Source organism: Phoenix dactylifera, unplaced genomic scaffold (assembly GCF_009389715.1).
Source record: "Phoenix dactylifera cultivar Barhee BC4 unplaced genomic scaffold, palm_55x_up_171113_PBpolish2nd_filt_p 000207F, whole genome shotgun sequence".
Taxonomy (NCBI): domain Eukaryota; kingdom Viridiplantae; phylum Streptophyta; class Magnoliopsida; order Arecales; family Arecaceae; genus Phoenix; species Phoenix dactylifera.
In genome coordinates this window covers 775728-801602 of record NW_024067723.1, presented here as the reverse complement: position 1 = coordinate 801602, position 25875 = coordinate 775728, and the positions used below count along the sequence as shown (strand labels likewise).

The 25875-nt window shown below is 48.2% G+C and overlaps 2 protein-coding genes across 3 annotated transcripts; one reads left to right on the top strand and one right to left on the bottom strand.

Annotated features, from left to right (window-relative positions):
- Positions 1-10633: 10633 nt before the first annotated feature.
- LOC103696657 (sm-like protein LSM7) lies at positions 10634-17149 on the top strand. Of its 2 annotated transcripts, none has more exons than XM_008778340.3 (6): positions 10634-10959; positions 11310-11400; positions 13530-13611; positions 15703-15774; positions 16479-16531; positions 16858-17149. In XM_008778340.3, exons 2-6 carry the CDS (start codon positions 11398-11400, stop codon positions 16945-16947), a joined length of 300 nt encoding a protein of 99 aa, XP_008776562.1. In that variant the 5' UTR covers positions 10634-10959; positions 11310-11397; the 3' UTR covers positions 16948-17149. The 2 variants fall into 2 exon arrangements, with proteins under 2 accessions (XP_008776562.1, XP_008776563.1); XM_008778341.4 differs by having other exon boundaries at positions 10649-10959; positions 11338-11400.
- A 3555-nt stretch (positions 17150-20704) lies between these two features.
- Positions 20705-22644, bottom strand: LOC103696656 (serine/threonine-protein kinase UCN-like). The gene has a single exon (XM_017840490.3). The coding sequence runs from the start codon at positions 22422-22424 to the stop codon at positions 21114-21116; it is 1311 nt and encodes a 436-aa protein (XP_017695979.2). The 5' UTR covers positions 22425-22644; the 3' UTR covers positions 20705-21113.
- Between the last annotated feature and the right edge of the window lie 3231 nt (positions 22645-25875).

Genomic DNA, 25875 nt, shown 5'->3' with positions numbered 1-25875 from the left:
AGCGGGCACTCGGCTTCGCCGCCCTCGAGAGGCAACTGTTGGAGGCTCAGGAGCAACTCAAGGTTGCCTCGGGTCTCGAAAGCGAGATCAGGAAGGCGGAGGAGCGGGCCGAAAAGCAGTCCCGGAAGGCTGCCGACTTCCGGGAGAGGTGGGAGAAGGCCCAGCAGTCGGCCGACAACGCCCGCAACCGAACCCGATCTCTTGAAGCCAAGCAGGCCGAATTGGAGTCGGCCTTTGAGGGGACTCGTGCGAGCAACCAGGAGCTTCATTCGCGCCTGGAGGAGGCTGAGGCTGCTCGCGTCGCTGCCGAGGCGAAGCACATGGAGGCTCGGGCCGATCTGCTGAGGGTCTCCTCCGAGGCGGACGACCGGATTGTGGCGAAGGTCATGGAAGCGAAAGCTCAGATTACGGAGCGAGCGGAGGCGGCGCTGGCCGAGAAGAGCGCGGAAATCGAGCGTCAGGCGGTACAGGCCTATCGTCAGTCCGCCGAGTTCATCCGTGACATGTCGGACGCGGGGTCCGACTCCTTTGCCTTAGGCTTCGATGAAGGCCTGGCAAGGGTGTCCGCTAAATACCCCGAAATTGACCTGAGTGGGGTCTCCCTCCTCGACTCCCCTCCGATGCCATTGCCTACCGATTCTCCAACCGTCTCCCTACCCTTCGCGGACGCGCTCGCCGTTCCCGACCCAGGGGTTCCTCCAAGCTGACTCTCTGTACTTTTCTTTGTTCTTTTCTTTGTATGTTGGCGTTTTGCCACGTTGTATGGGTCTCGACCCTGATGCAACGAAAGTTAATGCAAACAAAGTGTTTCCTCATTTCACTTTCGTCCTTCCTCTTTTTAACTCCTGGTAGCGCCTCGCCGACTCTTGACTCTTGAAGTTCTTCCGGCGCTAGGCCAGGCATCCGAGGGTTAGGCCTCAGGAAATTCTTCCGGCGCTAGGCCAGGCATCCGAGGGTTAGGCCTCAGGAAATTCTTCCGGCGCTAGGCCAGGCATCCGAGGGTTAGGCCTCAGAAAATTCTTCCGGCGCTAGGCCGGGCATCCGAGGGTTAGGCCTCAGGAAATTCTTCCGGCGCTAGGCCAGGCATCCGAGAGTTAGGCCTCAGGAAATTCTTCCGGCGCTAGGTCAGGCATCCGAGGGTTAGGCCTCAGGAAATTCTTCCGGCGCTAGGCCAGGCATCCGAGGGTTAGGCCTCAGGAAATTCTTCCGGCGCTAGGCCAGGCATCCGAGGGTTAGGCCTCAGGAAATTCTTCCGGCGCTAGGCCAGGCATCCGAGGGTTAGGCCTCAGGAAATTCTTCCGGCACTAGGCCTCAGGAAATTCGTCCGAGGGTTAGGCCTCAGGAAATTCCGCTCGTTGGTCGGCCAAGGCTGGCGCAAGCCGAGGCGACCGGTCGGGGCTTCAGGCTAGTCTGCTCCCGGGATGATCATCGGGTTAGCCTGGCATCCGAGGACCGAGCCTCGGGGAATTCCGCTCGTTGGTCGGCCAAGGCTGGCGCAAGCCGAGGCGACCGGTCGGGGCTTCAGGCTAGTCTGCTCCCGGGATGGTCATCGGGTTAGCCTGGCATCCGAGGACCGAGCCTCGGGGAATTCCGCTCGTTGGTCGGCCAAGGCTGGCGCAAGCCGAGGCGACCGGTCGGGGCTTCAGGCTAGTCTGCTCCCGGGATGATCATCGGGTTAGCCTGGCATCCGAGGGCCGAGCCTCGGAGAATTCCGCTCGTTGGTCGGCCAAGGCTGGCGCAAGCCGAGGCGACCGGTCGGGGCTTCAGGCTAGTCTGCTCCCGGGATGGTCATCGGGTTAGCCTGGCATCCGAGGACCGAGCCTCGGGGAATTCCGCTCGTTGGTCGGCCAAGGCTGGCGCAAGCCGAGGCGACCGGTCGGGGCTTCAGGCTAGTCTGCTCCCGGGATGATCATCGGGTTAGCCTGGCATCCGAGGGCCAAGCCTCGGGGAATTCCGCTCGTTGGTCGCGCCCCTATCACTTGCCGCTCGACGGGGTTTCTCCGTGGCTAGCTGCGATCGTGTTTCTCCTCCTCTCGAAGCGTCGCCTGGGGAACACCAGAAGGCCATTAAGTGCTAATTGAGGCGTTACCTGGAGAATCGGACCGGCCAGTTGCTGCTTGCGAGGAGTGCCAGTTAAGCGGCCGCGATACGCGCGTTCTTCGAGGCGGATGCGGCCTGGACGCGTGCGGAGATATGTGGGCCGCGGGATACACGCCGCCCGGAGTGTCCTACACGAAGAATGCAATTAAGGAGAACGACGCTTAGGAGATCGTGGGGGGATAAACCTCGAGAGCCGGAACGGCTCCTGATTCGATGTGCCCGCATTTATTGGAGCCACCCGCATCGGAACGACCAGGGGGCCACAGTTTGGCTATAAATATAAGCGCAGGTGCGGTGGAGCCTGCCAAGCCGGAGCTGTTCAGGTTGCCATGGATCGTGGACCTCCTCTCCGGCGCGTGGCTGGGAAACCCCCGCCGGAGGAACGGGAGGCGCGCCCCTCGCAACTTCCGCCAACTAATCGTTTCATCTGGGATCAACAGGGAGATTCTCTCCGGTGGAACTCCGCTCTAGGCGTTTCATCCGGGATCACATCCCCCCTCTTTTCAGTCCCACCTCCCGATTGAGCTCTGCGCTAGACGCTTCATCCGGGATCGCGCCTCCTCGCGCTCTTCTCCCTTGTATTCCTTTCCTCCCCTTCTCCTGGGGAGGACCGGAATATCCCTTGGATGTGGCGTTCCTCTAGAAGCAGTGCGAACTTCTTCGTCCGCGCCGGCTCTTCGTCTTTTGCGTGAGGCGTCGATGGCGCCTCCGGGGGGAAGCACCCACGTCCGGTGGGATTGCAGCTGCTTCGGATGGAGGGTTCGGGATCCCGGATCTTCAGCTCCACGGAGTCCCCACCTCTTCCTTACTTTCTTTACTCCCCAATTCCCCTCCGGGAATTCTTTGTAATCACACGAACACGCCATTGTAACCAGGAATTATTGAGATGAAAAGGACTATACATTTTTTGAACTGTCTTTCTGGCTTTGTCTTTCTACTGGCAATATACCCGCAGGTTAGCGGAATTCCAGCTCCTTGGAATTTCTCGACCATCTAGGGCCTCCAACTGGTAGGAGCCAGGTCGGTTTACCCAGCGAACCCTATACGGGCCTTCCCAATTTGGCACCAGCTTCCCACCTTCCGCGGGTTGAGATGCTTTGGCTCGCCTTAGCACCAGATCTCCGATTCTGAAAAGTTTTGGTCGGACCTTGGAGTTATAATATCGGGCCACCCTCCGCTGATACATCGCCATCCGGACCTGCGCCATTTCCCTCGCTTCTTCCAAGAGGTCCAGGTTCCCTCGGAGTTGCTCCGAATTGGCCTCGGGTCGGTGCGCAGCCACCCGGGGCAAGGGGAGTCCGAGCTCCACGGGGACAACCGCTTCCGTGCCATAGGTTAGGCTGAAAGGCGTCTCCCCGGTAGGGGTCCGATGCGTGGTCCGATACGCCCAAAGGACGTTCTCGAGTTCTTCGACCCAAGCTTGTCCCGTCCGACCGATTCGCGCCTTAATTTCTTGGAGGATTGTCCGGTTTGTCACCTCGGCCTCACCGTTGGTTTGGGGATGCGACACAGATGTGAACCGATGCTCGATCCCGAACTCCTCGCAGAAGTCACGGAAATGCTTGTTGTCGAACTGTCGACCATTATCCGAGATGAGGACGCGGGGTACCCCAAATCGGACAATGATGTTTTTCTTCACGAACTTCCGGACTTGCGCCTCCGTGATAGTGGCCAGCGGCTCTGCCTCCACCCACTTGGTGAAGTAGTCGATTGCAACAATCAAGAATTTTCGCTGGGCTGAAGCGACGGGGAATGGTCCGAGGATATCCATTCCCCACTGTGCGAAGGGCCAGGGTGCGGTAATTGGTGCCAAGGGGACAGAAGGGACTCTCTGGACGTTGGCGTGGCGCTGGCAGGCGTCGCATTTCCGTACATAATCCTTTGAGTCCTCCAACAAGGTAGGCCAATAATAGCCTTGCCTCATGATCTTGTGCGCCAAGGACCTAGCCCCCGAGTGGGATCCGCAGACGCCCTCGTGGACTTCGCCGAGGACGTAGGCCGCCTCCGAGGGGCGGAGGCACCTTAAGAGGGGGGCAGTAAACGAGGTCCGATACAGCCTCCCTTCATAGAGTACGTAGTGGGCGGACTTCTTGACAAGTCGCCGAGCTTGATCTTCGTCTTCAGGGAGGATCCCTTCGGCGAGGTAGGCGACGAGCGGGTCCATCCAAGACGGCTCCGGATCAATCGCCATCACCGCTCCAGCCTCGCCGATGCTCGGGGCATCCAGGGTCTCCAGGTAGATTGCCCTCGACAAGTTGTGCGCCTCTGCGCCCACCAAGCGGGACAACCTGTCGGCCCTGGCATTTTCGCTTCTGGGGACCTGCTGGATGTCGACACTGCCGAGGTCGGGAATGAGTGCTTGCACCTTCCGGACGTAGTTCTGCATGGTCGGGCTCCGGGCCTCGAACTCCCCACGGACCTGCCCGACCACCAGCTGGGAGTCGGTGAAGACCTTCAAACGCCGGATGCCGAGCTCCCCGGTGAGTTTGAGTCCCGCGACTAGGGCCTCGTATTCCGCCTCGTTGTTGGTAACTGGAAATCCAAACCTCAAGGCATACTCGGCTATCACTCCATCAGGACTGGTAAGGACCAGCCCGGCCCCTCCACCCTCGGGGTTCGACGACCCATCGATGTGAAGCGTCCAGGTCGGGAGGTCGAGGCTGGGTGTTTCCGGCGGTCTAGGTTCCGCCTCCTGCACCGTGCACTCAGCGAGGAAGTCCGCGAGCACCTGGGCCTTGATGGCGGGTCGAGGCTGGTAGCGGATGTCGAACTCACCGAGTTCTACTGCCCACTTCACCAGCCGTCTCGCATTCTCGGGGTTGCTGAGGATCTGTCGTAACGGTTGATCAGTTAAGAGGGTGACAGAATGGGCCTGAAAATAGGGGCGGAGCCTCCTGGTCGCGGTCAGCAGCGCGAAGGCGATCTTTTCAGCCTTCGTATACCGCGTCTCGGCGTCCCGTAGGACCCGGCTGATGTAGTACACAGGCTTCTGGAGCTTTGCCTCTTCCCGAACCAGCACCGCACTGACCGCGGTTGGGGAGACCGCCAGATAGAAGTAGAGCATCTCCCCTTTCTGCGGCTTGGATAGCAGGGGAGGAGACGCCAGGTATTCCTTGAGCTGGTCGAACGCTGCTTGACATTCGGCCGTCCAGAGGAAGTCTTTCGGGCATTTTAACACCTTGAAGAATGGTTGGCAGCATTCGGCCGATTTTGCCACAAATCGTCCGAGCGCGGCGACCCTTCCAGCGAGCTCCTGAACCTCCTTCACTTTGGTCGGAGGGGACATACCTTGGATAGCCTTGATTTTGTCCGGGTTGGCTTCGATACCCCGCTGGTTGACAATGAAACCGAGGAACCTCCCGGCCGAAGCGCCAAAGGCGCACTTCGCTGGGTTCAGCTTCATGCGAAACTTCCGCAAGGTGGTGAAAGTCTCCTCCAGATCCACGATGTGCTGGTCTGCCTGGCGGCTCTTCACCAGCATATCGTCCACGTACACCTCCATGTTCCGGCCGATTTGCTCTTTGAAGATTTTGTTGACAAGGCGCTGGTAAGTGGCGCCAGCGTTCTTCAGACCGAAGGGCATTACCTTGTAGCAGTACAGCCCCCGGTCCGTTATAAAGGCAGTTTTCTCCTCGTCCTGTGGGGCCATCATTATCTGGTTGTAACCGGAGAAGGCGTCCATGAAAGATAGCAGCTGATATCCGGAAGTCGCGTCGACCAGTTGGTCTATCCGCGGAAGCGGGAAGCTATCCTTAGGGCACGCCTTGTTCAGGTCGGTATAGTCGACGCACATCCTCCACTTCTCGCTCGCCTTCCGGACAAGTACAACATTTGCCAGCCACTCGGGGTAACTCACCTCCCTTATGAATCCTGCCTCCAAGAGTTTGTCTACCTCCTGGTCGACCACCCGGATCCGATCCGGGGCACAGTGTCTCTTCTTCTGCTTCACTGGCCGGTGGGTCGGGTCGACGTTGAGGGCGTGAGAAATGACCTCCGGGTCGATCCCAGGTACATCGGCCGCCGACCAGGCAAATACATCGGCATTGGCTCGGAGGAATTCTACCAACCGGGCCCGAGCTCCCGGGTCGAGATTGGCGCCGACCCGGACCACCCGGTCCCGGCGGCCTTCCTCGAGGGGAACTTCGACCACACCCTCGGCCGACTCCCCCTGCCACAAGGCCACATCGTCTCTGGCATCAAGGGACTCGACGCTTAGGGCTTCTGTGGGCTTCTTCCCTTTGAGGGTCGCTAGGAAACATTGCCGTGCGGTCGGTTGGTCGCCTCGGACCTCCCCGATCCCGACCGCCGTGGGGAACCGCATGAGCAAGTGGTACGTAGAGACCACCGCGCGAAGGGCGTTCAGTCCGGGTCGTCCGAGGATAGCGTTGTAGGCCGAGGGAACACGGACGACCAAGAATCCGAGTCGCACCGTGGCTTCTGCGGGTGCGACGCCCGCAGTCACAGGCAGCTCAACGACACCTTCCGCCGGGACAGCGTCACCGGTGAATCCTATGAGGGGGGTGGATATTTTGTGCAACAATTGTCTGGACAAGTCCATCTTTTGGAAGGCCTCGTAAAACAAGATATCAGCTGAGCTTCCACTATCCACAAGAACACGCCTTACATCATAGTTTGCCATAGTGAGGGAGATCACCATGGCGTCATCGTGGGGGGTCTGAACCCCCTTTACATCCTCATCACAAAAGGTGATTACATTGCCGACCCTCTGCCTCTTTGCGACGGCCGCCCCTGACGCCTCCGTCGAGCCCCCTGCGTTCCTCACGGGCCGGGGGCAGCCCCCAGTGATAGTGTGGATCACGCCCGCAACGGGTCGATTCTGCTCCCGAGGCTCCGGAGGAGCCGGGTCGGCCGGACGCAGGTCTGCGGGGGGACGTCGGTCGCTCACATATCGACCGAGACGCCCCCGACGGATGAGAGCCTCGATCTCGTCCCGAAGCTGGAAGCAGTCCTCTGTGTCGTGGCCGTGGTCTCGGTGGTACTCACAGTACGCCCGGGAGGGCCTCTTCCCAGGTATCCTCCGCATCTGTCTCGGGGCCGGGAGGTCCTCCCGCCCCTTGATCTCCATAAGGATTTGGGCCCGGGGAGTCAGGAGAGGGGTGTACCGGTTGAAACGTCGGGGCGGAGAACGAGGGCGTGGGGCGCCGTGGTTCTTCGCCGGCGACGGGCTTCTGCGCCGACGCTGGGGCGTCGGGCTCCTCCTCTGGCGTGCCTCTTTCCGCCTTTTCTTCCCAAGCTTTGGAGGGATCTCAACGGCCTCCTTGCTCCGGTGGGCGGCCGCCTCCTCGGCGTCCGCATACTGGTTCGCCCGGGACAACAGCTCTGGGAAGCTCCGCGGCAGGCGTTTGTCCAGGGAGAAGGTGAGTCTGCCCTTCCGGAAGCCACGCTTCAGGGTTGAAAGAGCTACCTCCTGACTCAGGTTCCGGACCTCCAGCGTAGCCCTGTTGAAGCGGGTAAGATAATCCCGCAGGCTTTCCCCTCGTTTTGCCGGACATCAAAGAGGGAGTCGGAGACCAGTCGCCGCCGGCTACTGACGGCGAAATGAGTGATGAAGAGGCGGGTGAACTGGTCGAAGGACCGGATTGAGTCAGCCTCCAGCCCGGCGAACCACGCCCTCGCCGGGCCACGGAGGGTTGCCGGGAAAGCCTTGCAGAGAAGGGGATCTGATGCTCCGTGGAGGGGCATAAGGGTCCTGAAACTCTCGACGTGATCCCGCGGGTCCGCCGCCCCGTCATAGGGCTCGATCGCCGGCATTTTGAACCCCGGCGGATTCGGGGTCCGCAGGATCCTCGAGGCAAGCGCCGGCTGGGAGGAGATCTCTAAGTCGGCGAAGGGATCTTTGGAATGGCCCTTCAGGACCTGGAGTTGTCGGTGGAGATCGTCCACCCGCCGGTCCGGGGAGCGCGACCGGTGGGTGGGAGACAAGGAGCGGCGAGAGGGGGACCGACTGGAGCGCGGGTTCCTCGAGGACTGGGGGGTCTGGGAACGCGCCCGGGCCCGCCTCTCGTACCCCGCGCAGCTCCGGTGGGAAGGTCCCGGCAGAATGGAGCGTGCTCAAGAATCCTCCTCGCGTCGGCGCTCCTCCCCATGGGAGAGGAAGGAGCGCGGGTTGAGGAGGACAGGCGAACGCTCAGGCAGCGGCGGCTCCTGAGCCCGCTGCGGCGCCCGGGACATCGCACCCTGCAGATTCTGCACCGCCTCCGCGAGGGTGCGAACCTGCTGGGTTAGCTGGTCGAACTGGGCGGCTTCGACCGTCTGAATGGGCGGTGGGGCGGTGGAGTGTTGCTGAGAGTGTGTTGGAGATGCAGCGGCCTCCCGGCCAGAGGCGCGAGAGGCCCCGCGACCGGGGGCATTGGAAGCTCCACGACCACCTCGCCGTGCCATTACGATCGCTCTGAGATCCGGGCCCTTCCTCTAGCGCCAACTGTTGCTGGGGTTCCAAACCGAGAACGATTGGCACAGCGGTGTGAATGGGGTTCCCTTGGAATTACTTCGGTTGCGCTCCGCCTTCCGCCGGGAGACCTGCAAGCAAGCCTCGCACCACCACCGGGGTAGTGGGGGCCCTCCGACGATCAAGTTAGGGGAGATCGAAGGAGAAGAAGAGGTAGCAGGTAAGATAATACTCTGGAAAATCTTGCTTACCCTCCCTTTCCCCCCCAGCCGCATATATATCAGGCTGGGGGTTTTTTTTGGGGATTGGTCATCGTGTGGCACGATGGGGTTGCCACTGACATGGTCGTTACAGGGCATCGTGGGGCAGCGCCGGGTACGGCCATGGCAGGGCGTAGTGGAGCTCCGCTTTGTACGGCTGTTACAGGGGATCGTGGGGCAGCGCCGGATACGGCCGTTGCAGGGAGTAGTGGAGCAGGGGGCCGCGGCGTGCCTCAGGGGAACAGTCTGTTGTTGTCAAGAGATTGCCGACTTGGGGTCGGATTGCTGGATCAAGGGGCACCCGACTCGGGGTCGGGCTGCGGAGCCGAAGATATCCGACCCGAGGTCGGATTGCTGGATCAAGGGGCACCCGACTCGGGGTCGGGCTGCGGAGCCGAAGATATCCGACCCGAGGTCGGATTGCTGGATCAAGGGGCAGCCGACCCGGGGTCGGGCTGCGGAGCCGAAGATATCCGACCCGGGGTCGGATTGCTGGACCAAGGGGCAGCCGACTCGGGGTCGGGCTGCGGAGCCGAAGATATCCGACCCGAGGTCGGATTGCTAGATCAAGGGGCAGCCGTAGTCTTCCTGGGCGCGCGTGCCGGTCACGTGGGGCATAGTGGCTAAGTTCCCCCGTAACATATATAATAATTATTTTATTGCTTACTAAACGGATATAATGTATATATACAAAGTTCATTTGGATTGTAACATAAAGATAAAATATGGGTAATTAATTCAAGATATAGTTAAAAATTTCAAGAGGTCTCAACTCTCAAGCCCTCACCAAAACTCTGAACCAGGCCGGTCGTGAATGGAAAGAGCCAAGCTCGAGTTAGCTCTAGCTTAATGCAGCTCGTTTTTTTTTTTTTTTTTTTGTTGAAAACGGCAATTCATATAGCTCTAACTTGAGTACATCCAGCCAAGTCTAAGAAAAGTAAAGAGTATAGAAAAGTGGGAATGTCAGCAACAGATGTCCAAAGAAACTTCACGAAGTGCCGGGCAACGTAGGAAGCAACCCAGTCAGCTGATCTGTTCTCCTCTCGGTACACATGTGCTGCCTGAAAATAACTCATCTCCTGAACAAAACTCCGGGTCTCCAGGATAAGCGGGTGACCGTCACCGTACCTATCCGCACCCCGGATCCAATCGATCACCGTAGAAGAGTCCCCCTCGAGATGCACCCGCTCAGCACCGAGGACCCTCCTCGCGAAGGATAAGCCCTCTCAAGCGGCCTGCAGCTCTGCCCCAACAACGGTGAGCCCTGACATGCGTCGGCCCCCAGCGGCTATCAACCTGCCCAGAGAGTCTCTGATCACAAAACTCACACCTCCAGATGCACCGTCCATCGACCGACTACCATCAAAGTTCACCTTGAGATGACCAGGAGGTGGGGGCACCCATGAAACAAGGGCGAACATGGGCGTTGTAGCGGCGGAGAGAGTACCCCAGATATTCCTGGCCATCCCAGAAAAGAACAGAGTGGTAGCACCGGTGACCTCCCGAGCCTGTAACACAGCTCGATCCACCACCGTCCTCGAGGATCACCTCCTCCCCTCAAAGAGTCCAGCATTTCTATCCAACCAGATGTAGTAAGTCAAGTATATGAGTAAAATGCCTGCCTCAACAAAACTGGGGCTCCACACGGATGCTCTCAGCATGTGAATAAGGTCCTGTGCCGACTCCACCGAAGTAGGAAGTGAGACAGGAGACCTACTCCAAATCTCTCTGGCCCTAGGACACTGTAATAGAACATGATCAATGGTCTCCTCTGAATCTGTACACAAACCACAACCCTGAGAAATCTACATGCCTCGATTCGCTAGCAGACTCCTGGTCGGAAGGCAGCCCCATGCCGCCTTCTAGATGAAAAGCGCCATCCGCGGATGAACCCGCATCCTCCATGTCTATCTCCCTCAATCTGCTGCTCTGGCGCCCTCCTAATCAAAGTGCGGAGATTCCTGACTCATACCTGCGATCGATCCGTCGGCAACGATACTAACTTGCCAGGCATCTCCCGAGTAGGAACTGAACTGCTCCCAAAAACCTCCCTGATCGATTAATTGAGCTCGGTTCGCTTGCTCCGAGTTCCCTCGGTCGCTCGAAGCGGGAAAGGGCAAACCCTAGGCCGACGCCACAGCGCTCTTTTCCATCCATAAACCCACCAAAACGTAGACGAAATCAAGAAAGGTTACTTTTTTTCGCCCCTAATCCATTCCATTCTTCGATTACCCCATTTCTGATCGTATTTTTTTGCTGTTACTTTGTATTATAGTTTCATTTTTTTTATTTCTTCTTTTATACAAAGCATATATTTCGTTTCAAGGAACCGTTCGATTGTTCTGTTCCGTTTAAGTTCCATCCTTTCCTACGGTAAATTGGTTGGGAAAAGTCAATTCGCTTTTACTGTCCTGTGTTTAGCGCCTCCGATAGGGTTTCACGAGTTATTCTTTCCTCTCTTGTTGATTTTTCTGGATTGCTTTTGGTGGTGAAAATTGTACTTGTTCTGAGGCTTCTCTCGAATCATGATTTAATTCCAGGTGTTTGTGTTAATTTTTGGTCACGCAGTCACTTCCTCTCAGAAAGCAAGAGAAAAGAGAATTTTAGCAGAGGAGATTTTGTTATAAGATGGTGAGTCAGTATTGCTGCTGTTCTTTCTTTCTTCTGACCAATTGTTAATGTTCAAATACGCTAGCTCAAGTTTTTGTTTTATAAAAAATGATGCCTTTTATCCAGTTACGTCATTCTTATATTGAAAGGATTAGTTTCTTGGTTCTTGCTTATATCAACCTACAGAAACTGATAATGAATATATGGAATCTCTACAATGGAACATGATGGAAACTTATAATTGACATAGTTGTCCTTCGCATGAATAGTGGTGTTTTTGTTTTTTATTTTTGTTGTGTTGCTCCATGATTTAAGTAGTCTTGGCAAGTTTGTAAAGTCTCCATCCTGTCTTAAATTATCAGAGCAGATTCTCTTAGATGTATCAAAAAAGAGATGTACTTAGATGTCTTCTGCACATACTGTAAGGTAAATTCCATCTGCCTTTGCATTGAGCTTATTCTAGTACCATGTATCGACTGAACTGGATATTTCCTGATAGCCCCCATTGAGATCTAGTTTAGTAGTAATACTTCTTGCAAGTTTTCAAGAGAACTTCATGCCTCATTAATTTGACAAAGATATAAACCTCTTGAAATTCTGATTTTGCGGTTCACCCTGAAGAATCTTGTTTGGTTGTTAGAGCATGAGCATCATAGTGATCTTTTGCTAAGTTCGTATACATCGAATTCTTTTGCAAACTACCGATCAAGTAGGTTTCGAAATTTTACATTTTCCTTAAGCTACATTTCGTAGCCTGTACTTCAAAATATGATTCATGTTATTTTTAATGGGTTTCATGTGCTTTGGTAACATAATGGGTAAATATTCCAAAGATCTTGCAGAATGGTATTTGCACTTTGATCTATGGCCATCTTATCATGTCTAAAACTTAAATGTATATAGCTAGTGTCATTTTGGTCATGACACTTTAGAACTTGCCCCTCCCGCCAAAAAAAAACAAAATATCATATATGAAGAATTTGCTAGAAAATCACCCTAAAAGGAGTTGAGAAAGGGGGAAGAAAAAACATTTAAGATTGCTTAGGGAAGAGGACAATTTCAAGTTTTCCAATTTCCACATGTTATGAATTCAGAAATGCCAAGGAATGATGTGCTATGTTACACGGACTTGGGTTTGGATCTCGGGTGCAAGTGCATGTCTAAGTATCGAATCCTTTGAATAGCAAATTACTAATGTCTGTGTTTAAATGTCAGATGCAGGTAGTTTACGCTAAATCGAAGGGTCTAGGTAACAAAGATGGTATTTATATCATAGAGCATGTCTTCGCATTGGGATAAGGATTGAGATGAAGGATGTTCATGATAATGATATCATCAAATTCCTTTATTCTACAGAGGAGAGCTGACTAGGTTCTTGGGGCTGGATGTGTGTGGACTTGAACTAACATGTTGCTGGGTTAAATATTAGCCTTGCGAGTGTGACACATGTGAGGTGCTTCAGACTTGATGCTGGATTTGAAGTTGGGCTCTGGTGGAGCTTCTTTCGTTTTTATAGAGTCATGGGGATAAGTAGGGTAGATGTCGAGAATCATGAAGATCTAAATTCTTAACATACAAAGGGCCTTGGGTGCTTGTTAAATATATTGTGAGAGGACTTAAAATTGAAATATTTAGCTTCCTTGCTGAAGTTGCTTTTGGTTCCTAGTGGAGGTAGTGGTTTCTTAGTTTCTTATCCTCCAGCTGGTTTCCTTTTAAAAAAATAATAAATTCAAGTCGTAGTTTGGCTGCCTAATGAATACAATATGTATTGAGAACAGCCTCTTCTGTTATATCGTTTGGTTGGTGGTGAGATGTTGATATGAACGGTTTGGACATGCTGGAATTGTTTGAATAGAAGACTCTCTACTTGCTAGGCTAGATAGGCAATGGATGCGCAGAAGATGGTGAAATTATATGCAAACTTTCTGGCCTATGCATGATAATCTTTTTTTTCTCCATCTTCTAGCTTTAAATCAGCTCTTGCTTGACACATTAGGATAAGTCATTAAACTCATGTCACTTGACTTTAATCTAATTCATCTCTTCTTGGAGTAGTTGATCTTACTTGGCTTAAATTCTTTTGATGATCAGACACCAGTCTTAAGTAATATGCTGTTCTCATCAAAAGGCTTTTTATTGTGTATTTCCAGTCAGGCCGGAAGGAGACAGTTTTAGATTTAGCAAAGTTTGTTGACAAGGGTGTCCAGGTCAAGCTAACTGGAGGCAGACAAGGTTTGTTGTCTATGTCGTATTATGTAGCCAAAGCATTAATTTATTCTACTAGTCAAGCACTATATTTTGGAAATTTAATCTGTTCGTTCATTTTTAGTCCATCCATGTTAACTTTTAAAATAAAATAAAAAGCTAATAGAAATGAGATTTCGGATCATATTTAATTAGCAGAGTTTTTTGCAAAATGAAATTATAACTGCTATATTTGGCAATTTGTACTAGTATATAAAGATCATGTCAGTAATAACATTTTCTGTTAAAAATTGATTTTATGCATGTCTGCATAATGTATCCCTCCTTTTCTTAGTTAAATGTATGTTGCTTTTTGCGGTTTGTCTTTTAAAAGAAATATGTTTAAGGGACTCGCTTTTTAGGATTTCTGGTTACGAAGTGTCTTCAGTTTACTGTTTTCAAATAGATTGCTAGTTAATTTTGATAGCGATAAATCTTAGTATGATAACTCTGATTTTCAATGCCTTTGTCGTTTTCTTTCTGCCCTTCTTTTTTCTGCCTGCTCAGTTTATGGGAGAACTCGTTGACAAAATCTACTCTTGGACTGATGAAATTCTCTGTTGACCGCTTGCAAAAATGTGGTCTTTTGCTAGTCTCTGTCCCCTCTAATTTTAAGACTGATAATGCAGGGTGCCTTCTTCTTTCGTTGCCTTCTGCTCCTGAACCATCTATAATCCTTCAGCTAGTTACATGTTTTCCACGTCACCCTTCAGCCATCCTCTATTCATTTTTTTTGTGCATGTGCCGCTTTTTACATCTTCCCCAAGGAAGAACGTTGCATATCTATGTCTTTTGATTCTGAAATCCTCTTTGAATGACATTAATGAAAGGAATTTCGTTCATCCACTTCGGTGTTCCATAGGGCTATAAGTTGGTGATTTCTGGTCCTTTCGAAAAAGAATCTAAGGTGAATGTTGATGACGAGCGTTAGAAGTGAATCTTGGAAGGGATTGTTTTAAGTGGATTCCTCTGTTAATGACTACTGGAGTGTGGGCCTTGTGGAATTTGTGTTGTTCATGATCACATCAGCGAGATAATTACCACAGTAACGGTAAACAGATAAGTGTTGAACAATCAGATTCATGTTTCTTGCTTCCGGAAGGTTGAAAACCTTGTTAAAGCTTTAAATTTTATGGGAGGAAAATTCTGTTATTGTCTTCTCTCTGATAGAAGGAAAGCTCTGATTTTGTGCATGACTACCAGGCATGTTAAGCAAACTTAATTCTATCATAGTTAGATTAGCCAAAAGAAGCAACACTTACTGAGAAATTAATCATCAGATACATTCTTCCAGCCTACTATTGTTTCATGGGTCAGGTTGACTTGTTTCCTTGCTGTGTTGCTGTACCTTTTGTTAATGTAATTTGTCTCAGACAGCACCTAGTGGCATATACCCTTGAAATTAGGGGAAAAAATAATCTTTTCTGTCTTTTGCAGATGATTATCCTTCTTTTGTGGCTTAATAATTTGAATTTAAGAGTTCCCTGGCAATTTTTTGTGAATAATTCATGAATTTTTGCAGATGATTTTCAGGTTATTTTGATTATTTTGTGGATCTTGCTGATTCTGTTCATTGATTGGGGTGATGTTAGTACTAGCCTTCACTCTCCTCTCTTTAAAAATAATATCTAAGTTTTGTTGAATTTTACCAAGTTTTCTTTGAAAAAATAGATTACGAGTCATCACTGCTGTCTCTTGTGATTTCTTTTTTCGTAAGCAAAACTTGATATTCTTGTTCAAATCAATTTTTTTCTATTTTTTAATGTTTCTTCAATTAGCATATCACTAAGCTCATTAGTTTAATGCTCTCTCTCTCTCTCTCTCTCTCTCGCTCTCGCTCGCGCTCTCTCCCCACCTCCCCTGTCTGTTCTGTTTCATGTTTGGCTGCACTTTATCTGGAACTTGTTAGCTTAAAATATTTGTTGATGTTAGAGATCTTTACATCATATTATATAGTTGGTAGAGACTTTAATTTCAGGATGCTACTTTTGGTGAGAATTAATGATGATGAAGGATCAGTAAGCATCATAATACTTTACCGGGTATGAGCTACCTGACCATTTGAATGTCTTCTTGCAGTATCAGGGACTTTGAAAGGGTATGATCAGCTGCTGAACTTGGTTCTTGATGAAGCAATAGAGTTCCTTAGAGGTATTTGATTCTTGAAGGATGTGTTCATCAAAAGGCATCTTCTAGTTACACTTTATCTTATTTCATCCATTAAAAAAATTTAATTAACTGTATCACTAGGTTATCTCTGTGGGTTTTGACGGCAGCCACAAATTTTCTTTTGATGCCCAGAAAACTAATGAACACCAACCCTTGTTACTCCAACCATGTTTTAGGAGAAACATACATGTTATGAAGATGATAGATAAATGGAAATCCTTGAACCCTGTTCTGTCTATCTTCTTTGGCATGCTACAGATGACTTAGTTGACATTATACTTTTTATTCTTAAGTTGTAAGTTTGTATATATATCATGTGTAATGATTTCTAGAATGATGAGTTCCATTTTCCGTGCCAGTATGGACAGCTGGACTCCATGAGTTAGCCAGCTGCAGTGTTTTCCAAACATTACAACACTAACTATAGCACAAAAAACCTATTGTGATTGCCTTTTAAGATCCAACTTTACCCATAACTGTTAATTTTTCCATTTACTCAATGGAAATTTCTCAAGTTTCTTCTTTAATTCTTCACCCACTATGTTTAACAAAACACGTTTTCCCTTTTTCTGCCACTAAACGTTTCTTCAAATATCTCTTGTTGTAGTTATATATTGCAAAGTCCAATACTTGGTGTAATTTTGAAAGACGTGATCTCAGTTGTGCCGACCATTTTATTGTTGCAGATCCTGATGATCCACTGAAAACTACCAATCAGACCAGGTGTCTTGGCTTAATCGTATGTTCTTTCTTCCCTATTCTTTTGTCTTTTGTGACTTCTTTTCTTCTTCCTAGTTTTTAAATCTTGGTTTTGATGTTAAAAATGTAATGCGACCATGTGGGGCATCTAAGGATTATGTTCTCGTGATGACTTAATGCCTCCGTAACTACCTACCTGGATTTGAGATGTTACTGAAGATCATCAAAATTCAAGATTCTTAGGCTTCAAGATTTTTCCCCCTATCGATACACATCTTTTTCGATGATCATTTACATGAAGCTGAGGGGAAAATGATGCTTTTTTGATAATGTTCGTTTTTAAAGCACCTGGTTATTCTCCTTCAGGTTTGTAGGGGAACTGCAGTAATGCTTGTATCACCAACTGATGGAACTGATGAGATCGCCAACCCCTTTATCCAGCCAGAGGGGGCCTAAGGGTTAGCTCTGTTATTCTTTCTTAACTTAATTGGCATGTAATCCTACATAATTCTGGCAGTGTTTTTGCTTGTGTTGGTTTAACTATGCTGGAAAAGTTCGGCGAGAATTTTCTTCAAATACCCAGGCACCTTTCATTGTCTTGGAATGGCAGCACTATCAATATATATATATCTTGGATAAACATTTCCTTTTGGTATTACTTCTCCATTGCTCTCTTTATGCCACTTAAAATTGTTTTCTTGTGCATTGCCCTTGGCATATATGCTGATAACTCATGTCAAAATTAGATTTAGTTTTACTAGAATTCTGAGACATCCATAGGCTGCTGCATTGGTGCAAGAGTATTGACAACATTGAGCTAAATTCAAATCAGTGATGGCCATCCAAACACATTATACATGATGACAAAGTGGGAGACATTTATTCATCAATACAGCCAGAAATATTTTGTTGTTGCTGCGGAGATATTGTTGCTTTTATGAAGTAAGTATCACCCATTGTCTGGTTTCAGGGCCAGTAAGGCAAGCTTTTGCTGGTTGTTGTCACATCACATCTCACAGTACTCAGTCAGGTTAAACTATTAGGAGCTACTGTGGATGACCGGAGTTCAAATGGCATGCCCACAGAGATTGCCGGACTCAGATACGGCACTTGGGAACCGTGAAATTTGCGGCCTGGGTTTTTCTTTGCCCCCGTACTCTCTTTTTTTTTTTTTTTTTTGGTAAAAAAATAGGAGGGGAGAGGGAGGGGCAGAACCCCCAGCTCCCACTGAGCCCCCTTCCACCAGAGCCTCTTCCACCAGAAAATATTCGATGCGGCTTGCAAGTTTCTGTGTGCCCTCCTCAACCTGTGAGAAACTCTACTGGGCCATCCACGTGTGAGTGCGGCACCACAGTGCTACCTCAATACTGATGGAAGGAAAGCATATCCACACGGAGCCATCGGTGCGTGAGGCATGCGGTCCTTTGATTTAATAGACGCCTGCGCGTTTCGAATCTGAACAACTTGGGTGGAGTTCAAGCTCCCTTACCATCAGGCTACCACCTTGGTTGTTTATATTATAGCTGTTGAAACTTATGCAATTCTCATGGATATATTTATACAAGAATAATATAATATAGAATTTTTTGTATAAATATTATTCTAAATATTGAATTTTGCATAAATATTCTTTCAAAATTGATATTTGCATTTATATCATCGTAAAATATTTATTTTGCTGGTCTATCTTTTTTTATTCTTGTTTTTGCATATGTACCCACATCATCTAACGCCATTGAAAAATTAACGGTTTCAAATTAAAATGACTAAAATATTCTTAATGGGGAGATATGCAAAAAGAAAATATTTATAAGGCGATCATGATGGAAGACAAAAAAAGTAATTTTAATATTTTATTTTATTTTTAATTAAAATAAATATGGTTTTTACTAACGGTGTTAGAAGAAGAACTATTATATTAAGAGCACTTGTGCAAAAATAGTATTTTACAAGGATACAAAAAGAAATATAAATTTTAGGAGGTATTCATGCAAATTTGAATTTTTTTTTAAAAGCAACCGTGCTAAAAAAAAATCTTATAACATATGCAACCCACTAAAAGAAAATAAATGTTTGCATTGAGATGTTTTATGCTTTCTCCTTATGCATGGAACGAGATTCTTGACAACAGAAGAGCTTGGCAAGAAAAACAACTGCAGTGGTGCAGTCGGATGCGTACGTAATTCAACGTCGAACAAAATTTTCTTAACCCTCGTTCTCGGTGACAGGGGAAGCATATAAGAAGACTGATACTACCAGCAAAGGATAAACACGGGGGTCCTCTCGGTTGTCTCGAGTCCATTTCATTGCATTACAGTGCGAGTCCAGAGGTGGGGGTCTTGATGCGTGTCTTCGAGCGTCGTCATACTCATGAAAGCAAGGTAACTCGAGTCATCCTTCGGTCCGCTCTGATTGGAAGAAAGAGTTGCTGTTTCTTTCGTTGGAGATGCTGATGGATGACGCGCGATCACTTCAACATTTTGTTCTCAGCATCATCATTATAGCCTGTGGTACTCTTCAGTGGAGTTGCTTCCCGTCACAAGATAAATTGAGGAACAGAGGGCCCAAGGGAGCATTGTGGGCAACTGGAGGGTCACAGGCCAAACGAAAGGGTGGCAAAAACTTCCAAAAGAAAGAAGATGCCAGGCTCGGTCTGTCAAGGCAGTGGGGATTGAGGCAGTTTGATGTCTTGCTGACTCTAGTGGGATATGAAGGCCTCATCTCACCTCCATCTGTTCCTCCAAAATATATGATTGGGGAGTAGAAGGAGAGTAGGAGGGGCCCCTTGCTTGTCCCTGCCCTCCTCTCCTTTCACCTAACAGGCGCGAGAGAACAAAAAGATGTGAGGGTACCGCATCTCTTTTGAACCCTGGTGGATGTAGGACACCAAGAACGATGAGTCACGAGCAGATTTATCGGAGGGTCTGTCCTCTTCCCAGGGTGCTGTGCCCTCAAATGGTTAGTTTGTTTTTTTTATTTTTATCTCTACAGTTCAAACCGTGCCACTCCGTGACACCCTCCATTGTCTATTTCCCTGTCCATTCTCTGCTCGAGCAACGTGCCCTCAAATGATTAGAATCTGTTTTTTTTTTTGTTTAACCCACTCTCTCTCTCTCTCTCTCTCTCTCTCTCTCTCTTTTTAACTTCATCTGATTAGAGATGGAGCTCTGTCCATGCTCTTTGCTTGGTCTGCCATCCTCACCATTCCCAGCTAGACTACTAATTTGTTTGTTCCTCTAGTATCTTTAACTTATTTTTCTATTAGAGTCTGTTTTTTGTTTACTCTTCTCTCTTTTTTTTTAAACTTCCATCTGATGAGAAATGGAGCTCTGTGCATCCTCTTCTTTGGTTTGTTTGCCATCCCCACCATTCCCAACTAGACTACTATATTGTTTGTTCCTCTAGTTTCTTCAACCTGTTTTTCTAGTTGGAAATGGTTTTGTATGGAAGAAGAGTTCAACCTTCAGACTTGCTTTCTTGGCAACATACAATGTATAGAATGTTCAGTTGTTCTTTTGAATTCCCTTTTGACACATTTAGTTGCCATGCTGGGTGTGAATTGTCAACTCGAAGTAAGATATATGGGCATTATCTTAGGTCTCTACCATAACTTTGTTGGTACCATATATAGCAAGGTTACTGCAGTGATCATGTTCTTTGCCTTTGAGTTTAAAAATTAGTGAGAAAGCGAGCCTGTGGGTTCCGTAATCATCGATCAAACATCGCCAGGTGGTTTTAGCAGGAATAGGAAGTTTATCATAAATCACTCATGTAAATGATGTTCCGCAGCTCTGATATGATGCTATGCTGTCTAATCCACTCTAACCGACCACGCTTTAGTAGATTAAAACCATGAATTGATCTTGGAAACATCAAGTAGTTAATGACCCTATATTTAACTGTGAAGTTATTATAGATAAGAGAGTTCATTATGTGATGTTTGATTATTTGATGAGCTATTGTCTCATAAATTAGACTAACCGTGTACCTTTTAATAAGGATTTTTTACATCTATCCATCCATCTATCTATATATCTTTTCTTATGTATGTCACCATATATGCGTATTATCTACATATAATTCAAGTGCACCACATACAAGTGTTTGAAAAGTGGCTGATTAAGGGCAAGAGACTAAGATATCCACTTTAATTTATGCACATGCTGTTCTAGACTTCATAGTGGCTGAAATAATCCAACTGAAAAAAATAGAATGAGAAGAGGGAAATTGAAGGATATATTTCATCAAAATTGAGAGATCAGATCACAGCAATTATCAAAACATGATAAAGATTTGTCCATCTAAACGCTACATGCTGTGGTTGTTCATTCCAAAATACGGGGAGGAATATTGCATACAACATGATTGGCCCTGAAAGCAGTCTACGCGCGTGCGCATATCACACGTGTCTTCTCAAAATTTTGTGAAATACACCCTACATGTTACCCTAATTACAACCGCCCGCCGCCCGCCCCATCGAAGCCTCCCCGAGTCCCCGTCTCCGCACGTCTCGGCCTCCTTGCTTATGTACAACCCGATAACGGGAAAAAGTCCTCCCTTCTTTGAAAAAGAAAAAAAACGAAAGGTTAAAAAAAAGAAGAGCAACCAACTAACGGTTGCCGTCAGAACTCCGCCAGCGACACCGACGAGGAGAACGGCGACGGCGCTGCCGGCGAGGCCTGCTGCTCCCGCAGCCGCTTGCAGTAGTCCCGGATGTCGAACCCCTCGACGGCGTCGGCGGTCCCGTCACCGCTCTGCGCGAGCACCTCCTCCTCGAGGTCCTCCAGCGGCGCGAGGAAGGGCGGGCGGTTGACGTCGGCAAGCAGATCCCACTGGACTCCCCGGAAGAAGGGGTGGGCCTTGACCTCCTCCGCCCCGCCGGCGTACCCGAGCCGGCGGACGGGGTCCTTGGCGAGGAGGCGCGCGATGAGGTCGGTGAGGTCAGCGCGCTGCCGACCGGCGAACTCCGGCTGGCGGGTGAGGACGTTCCGGAAGGTCTCCTTGCGGTTGCGGCCGCGGAAGGGGGTGCGGCCGTAGGTCATCTCGTAGGTGAGGATGCCGAGGGCCCACCAGTCGACGGCGAACTCGTGGCCGTCGCCACGGACGACCTCGGGGGAGACGTACTCCTCGGTGCCGACGAAGGAGTGGGACCGCTCGCAGGCGGCGACCCCACCGGAGATGCTGGGGCGGCGGCGGCTGACGGGGGAGACGCGGGCGGACTTGGCCTTCTTGAGCTGCTGCCGGAGGTGGCCGGTGCTGTCGGGGTATCCGCCGGTGTTGTCAGGGGATCCGCCGGTGGCGCTGGCGTGGCCGCCGAAGAAGATGCGGGTGAGGTTGCGGCGGTGGTGGTGGCCGCGTCGACGTCGATGGTTGTTCTCGGGTGGGGAAGGAAGGGAGATGGGATTGCTGTAGGCGGGGGAGGAGGGGAGGGGTTTCGGGGCGAGGTGGCGGGAGAGGTCGAAATCGGTGAGGGTGACGTGGCCGGAGGCCTGGAGGAGGACGTTCTCGGGCTTGAGGTCGCGGTAGACGATTCCGAGGGAGTGGAGGTGGGCGAGGGCGGAGACGATCTCGGAGACGTAGAACCGGATGGCGGCAGGGGAGAAGATGCGATCGGAGAGCGAGTAGCGGAGGGCGTTGAGGTCGCCGCCGGGGCAGAATGGGACGGCCCAGGCCAACAAGTCCGGGGTCTCCAAGGAGCCCAGCAGCGAGGGGAGGAAGTGGTGGGACCCGAGGCGGGAGAGGACGGAGAGCTCCCACCGGGCGCGGCGGTCGGCGTCGGGCTTGGCGGTGGGGGAGTGCTTCTCCACCACCTTGAGGGCGAACACCGGCGGCCGTGACGGGTGGTCCGACCGGTCGATAACCAGGAACACGGTGCCCATCGCCCCCTTCCCCAGGACCCGAACCGCGCTCAGCTTGTCCAGCTCCAGCTCCATATCACATTAATCTTATCAATCGATAAATTCTCTCCTCCCTCTCTCTCTCTCTCTCTCTCTCTCTCTCTCTCTCTCGTCTCCTGATATCCTCTCCTATTCCTCTTCTCTAGTTCGTGAATGTAGTTATAGTAGTGGCTTGGGGATTGGGAAGGAGGAGGAGGAGGAGGAGGAGGAGGACTCTTGAGAGAGGTTTGTTCCCAGGAGAACGGATATAAGGGAGGAGGGAAGGGGGTGGGGAGAGGAAAAAGGTGGTGAGTTGGCTCTCGTGGGGCTATTACTTGTACTTTTTTAGAATTTATCTTTTATTTTCCCCTTAAAAGATTTAAGTTAATTATTTATTTATCTAGTCTAGTTGTCTCTCTATTATGATTATTTAATTATTTAGTTGTCTCTTGCTTTAATTAGCAGGAGCTCTTAGCTTTATTTAGTTGGAATCCGACGACCTGTAGGTGAAGTAAATAGCTTGCCTTCGTTTTATCGGGTGTTTTTTTTTCTTGCATTTGAGAATGGCCGGAGGGAGAATGTCTGGCCTAACACAGTGATTACACTCTTACATACATGTGTTTTTTTTATTATTTTTCAAACAGTGAGGGGTTTTAATCCCATACCTAACTGCCTTGAAACTATGATCATGTAGTAAAGTAAAATAATAATATTTTTTTTTACATCACCTAATATTTATGGTATTACGTGCCATTCTTTTTGATAGATATTATATATATATGCCATTTCAATTTACTTGTAAGGCAAGACGTTTGGACTTGGAAGGCACGGGAAGATTCAAAAAGTGTGAAATCAAAGAACATAGAAAAAAACATAAAAAAAAAAGATGTTGAACCAAATCTCGAAGACAAATTAAAAGCAAACAAGCAACAGGCAATCTTCATTTACAATATAAAAACTTGTATGGGTTAAAAGTTGTGATTAGTTTCTCTTGTAATCTTGAATCCAAAGATGATACCCAGATGGTATTTGTTTAATGAAATTATTATAACACATTTACTAATTTATTTATTGCTCGATTAGATATTTAAATTTGAGGCTTAATTAAAAAGGAAGGGGATTAGAGCTGGAGGGAAGGTATGATAACCACGTGTGGGGGGCGAATTTAGAATGTATGAATTGGGAATGGTTAGGTTGGATAGGACGGGGTGGAGGATGAGAAAGGGACAAACGTACGGTTTATTTTGGGGGATGCGCACATGGGAAGGCTTCAGAGTACCAGAACCCTAAAAATACGCTTGCAACACCATCAAACGGTTTACTCCGAAATGGAAAGCACCGGATAAGACTCTGGACTAACTTGTGCTTTTGCTAAGCAATTTGGTCCCCAGCTTATTCAACCGTTGGGGCCGATCACTCACTCTCTCTCTCTCTCTCTCTCTCTCTCTCTCTCTCTCTCTGGATAGACTCCATTCAGCTTGTTGATTGCATCACTGCAGGCATTAACCAAAGGGATGCCTGCAAGCTCTACTTGCTGTTTTTTTTTTGGATGATGATAACGCAGCCACTTGGCTTTTATTACATATCAAAGATCACGAGAATTTACCAAAGCTTAGGCGAGAGATACATCAGAGAGAGAGGAAGTAGAGATATAAGGTCAGAGCATTACAACAGAGAGAAGAAATCAATACTAGAAGGAAAAAGAACAAAATAGGCTCCTTAAGCAAACGTGAGGATGTGATTATGTGGATGTTAGCATAATTTTAGGAATCACGCAACAATTTATATCAATTCATATTATTTTTTTATTAGCATGATCCTGTATTGATTAGTATTATTTTGCTTCTTAGTATGATCCTGTATCAATCAACATAATAATTTATATCGACGAGCATTATTTTTTTTATTAGTATGATCTTATATCAGCCTATATTATTTTTTTTGTGTGGAATCTGTACACGAGCATATATAACTCTTGAGATGTACCAAATATGATCGAGCAAAAAAATAAAATTATTTTCTTCATCTTTTTTTCTTTTATTTTTTCCTTCTTCTGTAAATATTTTAATAGTGGAAAAGTTACAAAATAAACTACAAGGAAAGACATGGTTGAGAATGATTGGGCGATGCACACTAAATTGAAGCGTTTCCTTATGAATGGCGTGATTTTCCTAGGTGATTCTGATGTCTATTCCTAAGATATAATGTTTCATACCTCCATGGTCTCCAGGGATTATAATCCTTGAGGATAGATCGTGGCTCGAACAAAGACCTTTGTTTTTGTTTTTCTTGCAATCCTCTAAAATCCTATAAAAGACATCTTGTACTGGGATCGAAAATTTGAAATGATGAGTTGGCTTCTATATATCCTATGATTAACAGCCTCCGAGTAAAATTCCCATGATCCAAGCAAGCTTAACCGGTGGGTCTTCGCCTAGGTTTTATGTCGGTTTTCAGATAAGATATCCCTAGCAATCATCCTTCATTCAAGTTTGCCAAATAAATGATCAGCACATGCAAATAAATGATCAGCACATGCTGAATTGCACACTGCTTGGCTTCTTCTGAACCCTTGACCCTTCAATAGTCATCTGCACGCCTCTTGTCTCACAAAACTAGTCTTAATTGAGCCAATTTAATTTGCTTGATTCAGACACAACAGAGTTGGTGGATGCTTGGTCTACCGTACTCCACCAAATGAATCAACCAGGACCTTGAGACAAGATCTAGGTGTCACCCATCAACTTGAATTTGATTCGGGGATATGGTCTTAAATTTTCACACTGGTGATCGAATGGTACGCAGAAACACCATCTCTTACGTTTCGATCATTTTTAAAACAGTAGAGATCCTGTCGTTGCGACTCAACTATTTGGAACAGTGAGCTTGACTTGGCTTCAAGTTGATTCTTAGCTACTATTTTAAGTTCAATATTGCAAGTCACTTTCTGGTGGTGACCTTTTTTCTAATGATTTTATAATTGCCCCCTTGATTTCAGGCTGAAATTGGGTGACCTCCTCTTAATCTATCATCATCTTTTTCTTTTGTCATATTTCTTCTTTTCATGAACTGCAGGAATTGATGTGTGATCATCCAACAAGGCCAGACAGGTTCATTCCTTGAATTGCTAGAACTATTCAGTGACGAGCACTGTGCTGTGACCAATGACCGGTGACCAAAACAAAAGATTGATGCTCTCTAGGCAATATTGGGGATTCTACTATATATATATTAGAATTTTTTTTGCATGAATACTCTTCTTAAAAATTTAAATTTATGTAAATATTTTTTTAAAATTTATATTTATTTCTATATCATCATAAAATACTGTTTTTGCACAAATACCTCTAATACCATTAATAAAAGCTATATTTATTTTAATTAAAAATAAAATAAAATTTTAAAATTTTTGTCCCCCCATCACGGTCGCCTTATTTTTTTTGTGCATCTATCCATTAAGGGCATTTTAGTCAACAGTTAATTTTTTAACAATGTTAGATGACGTGGG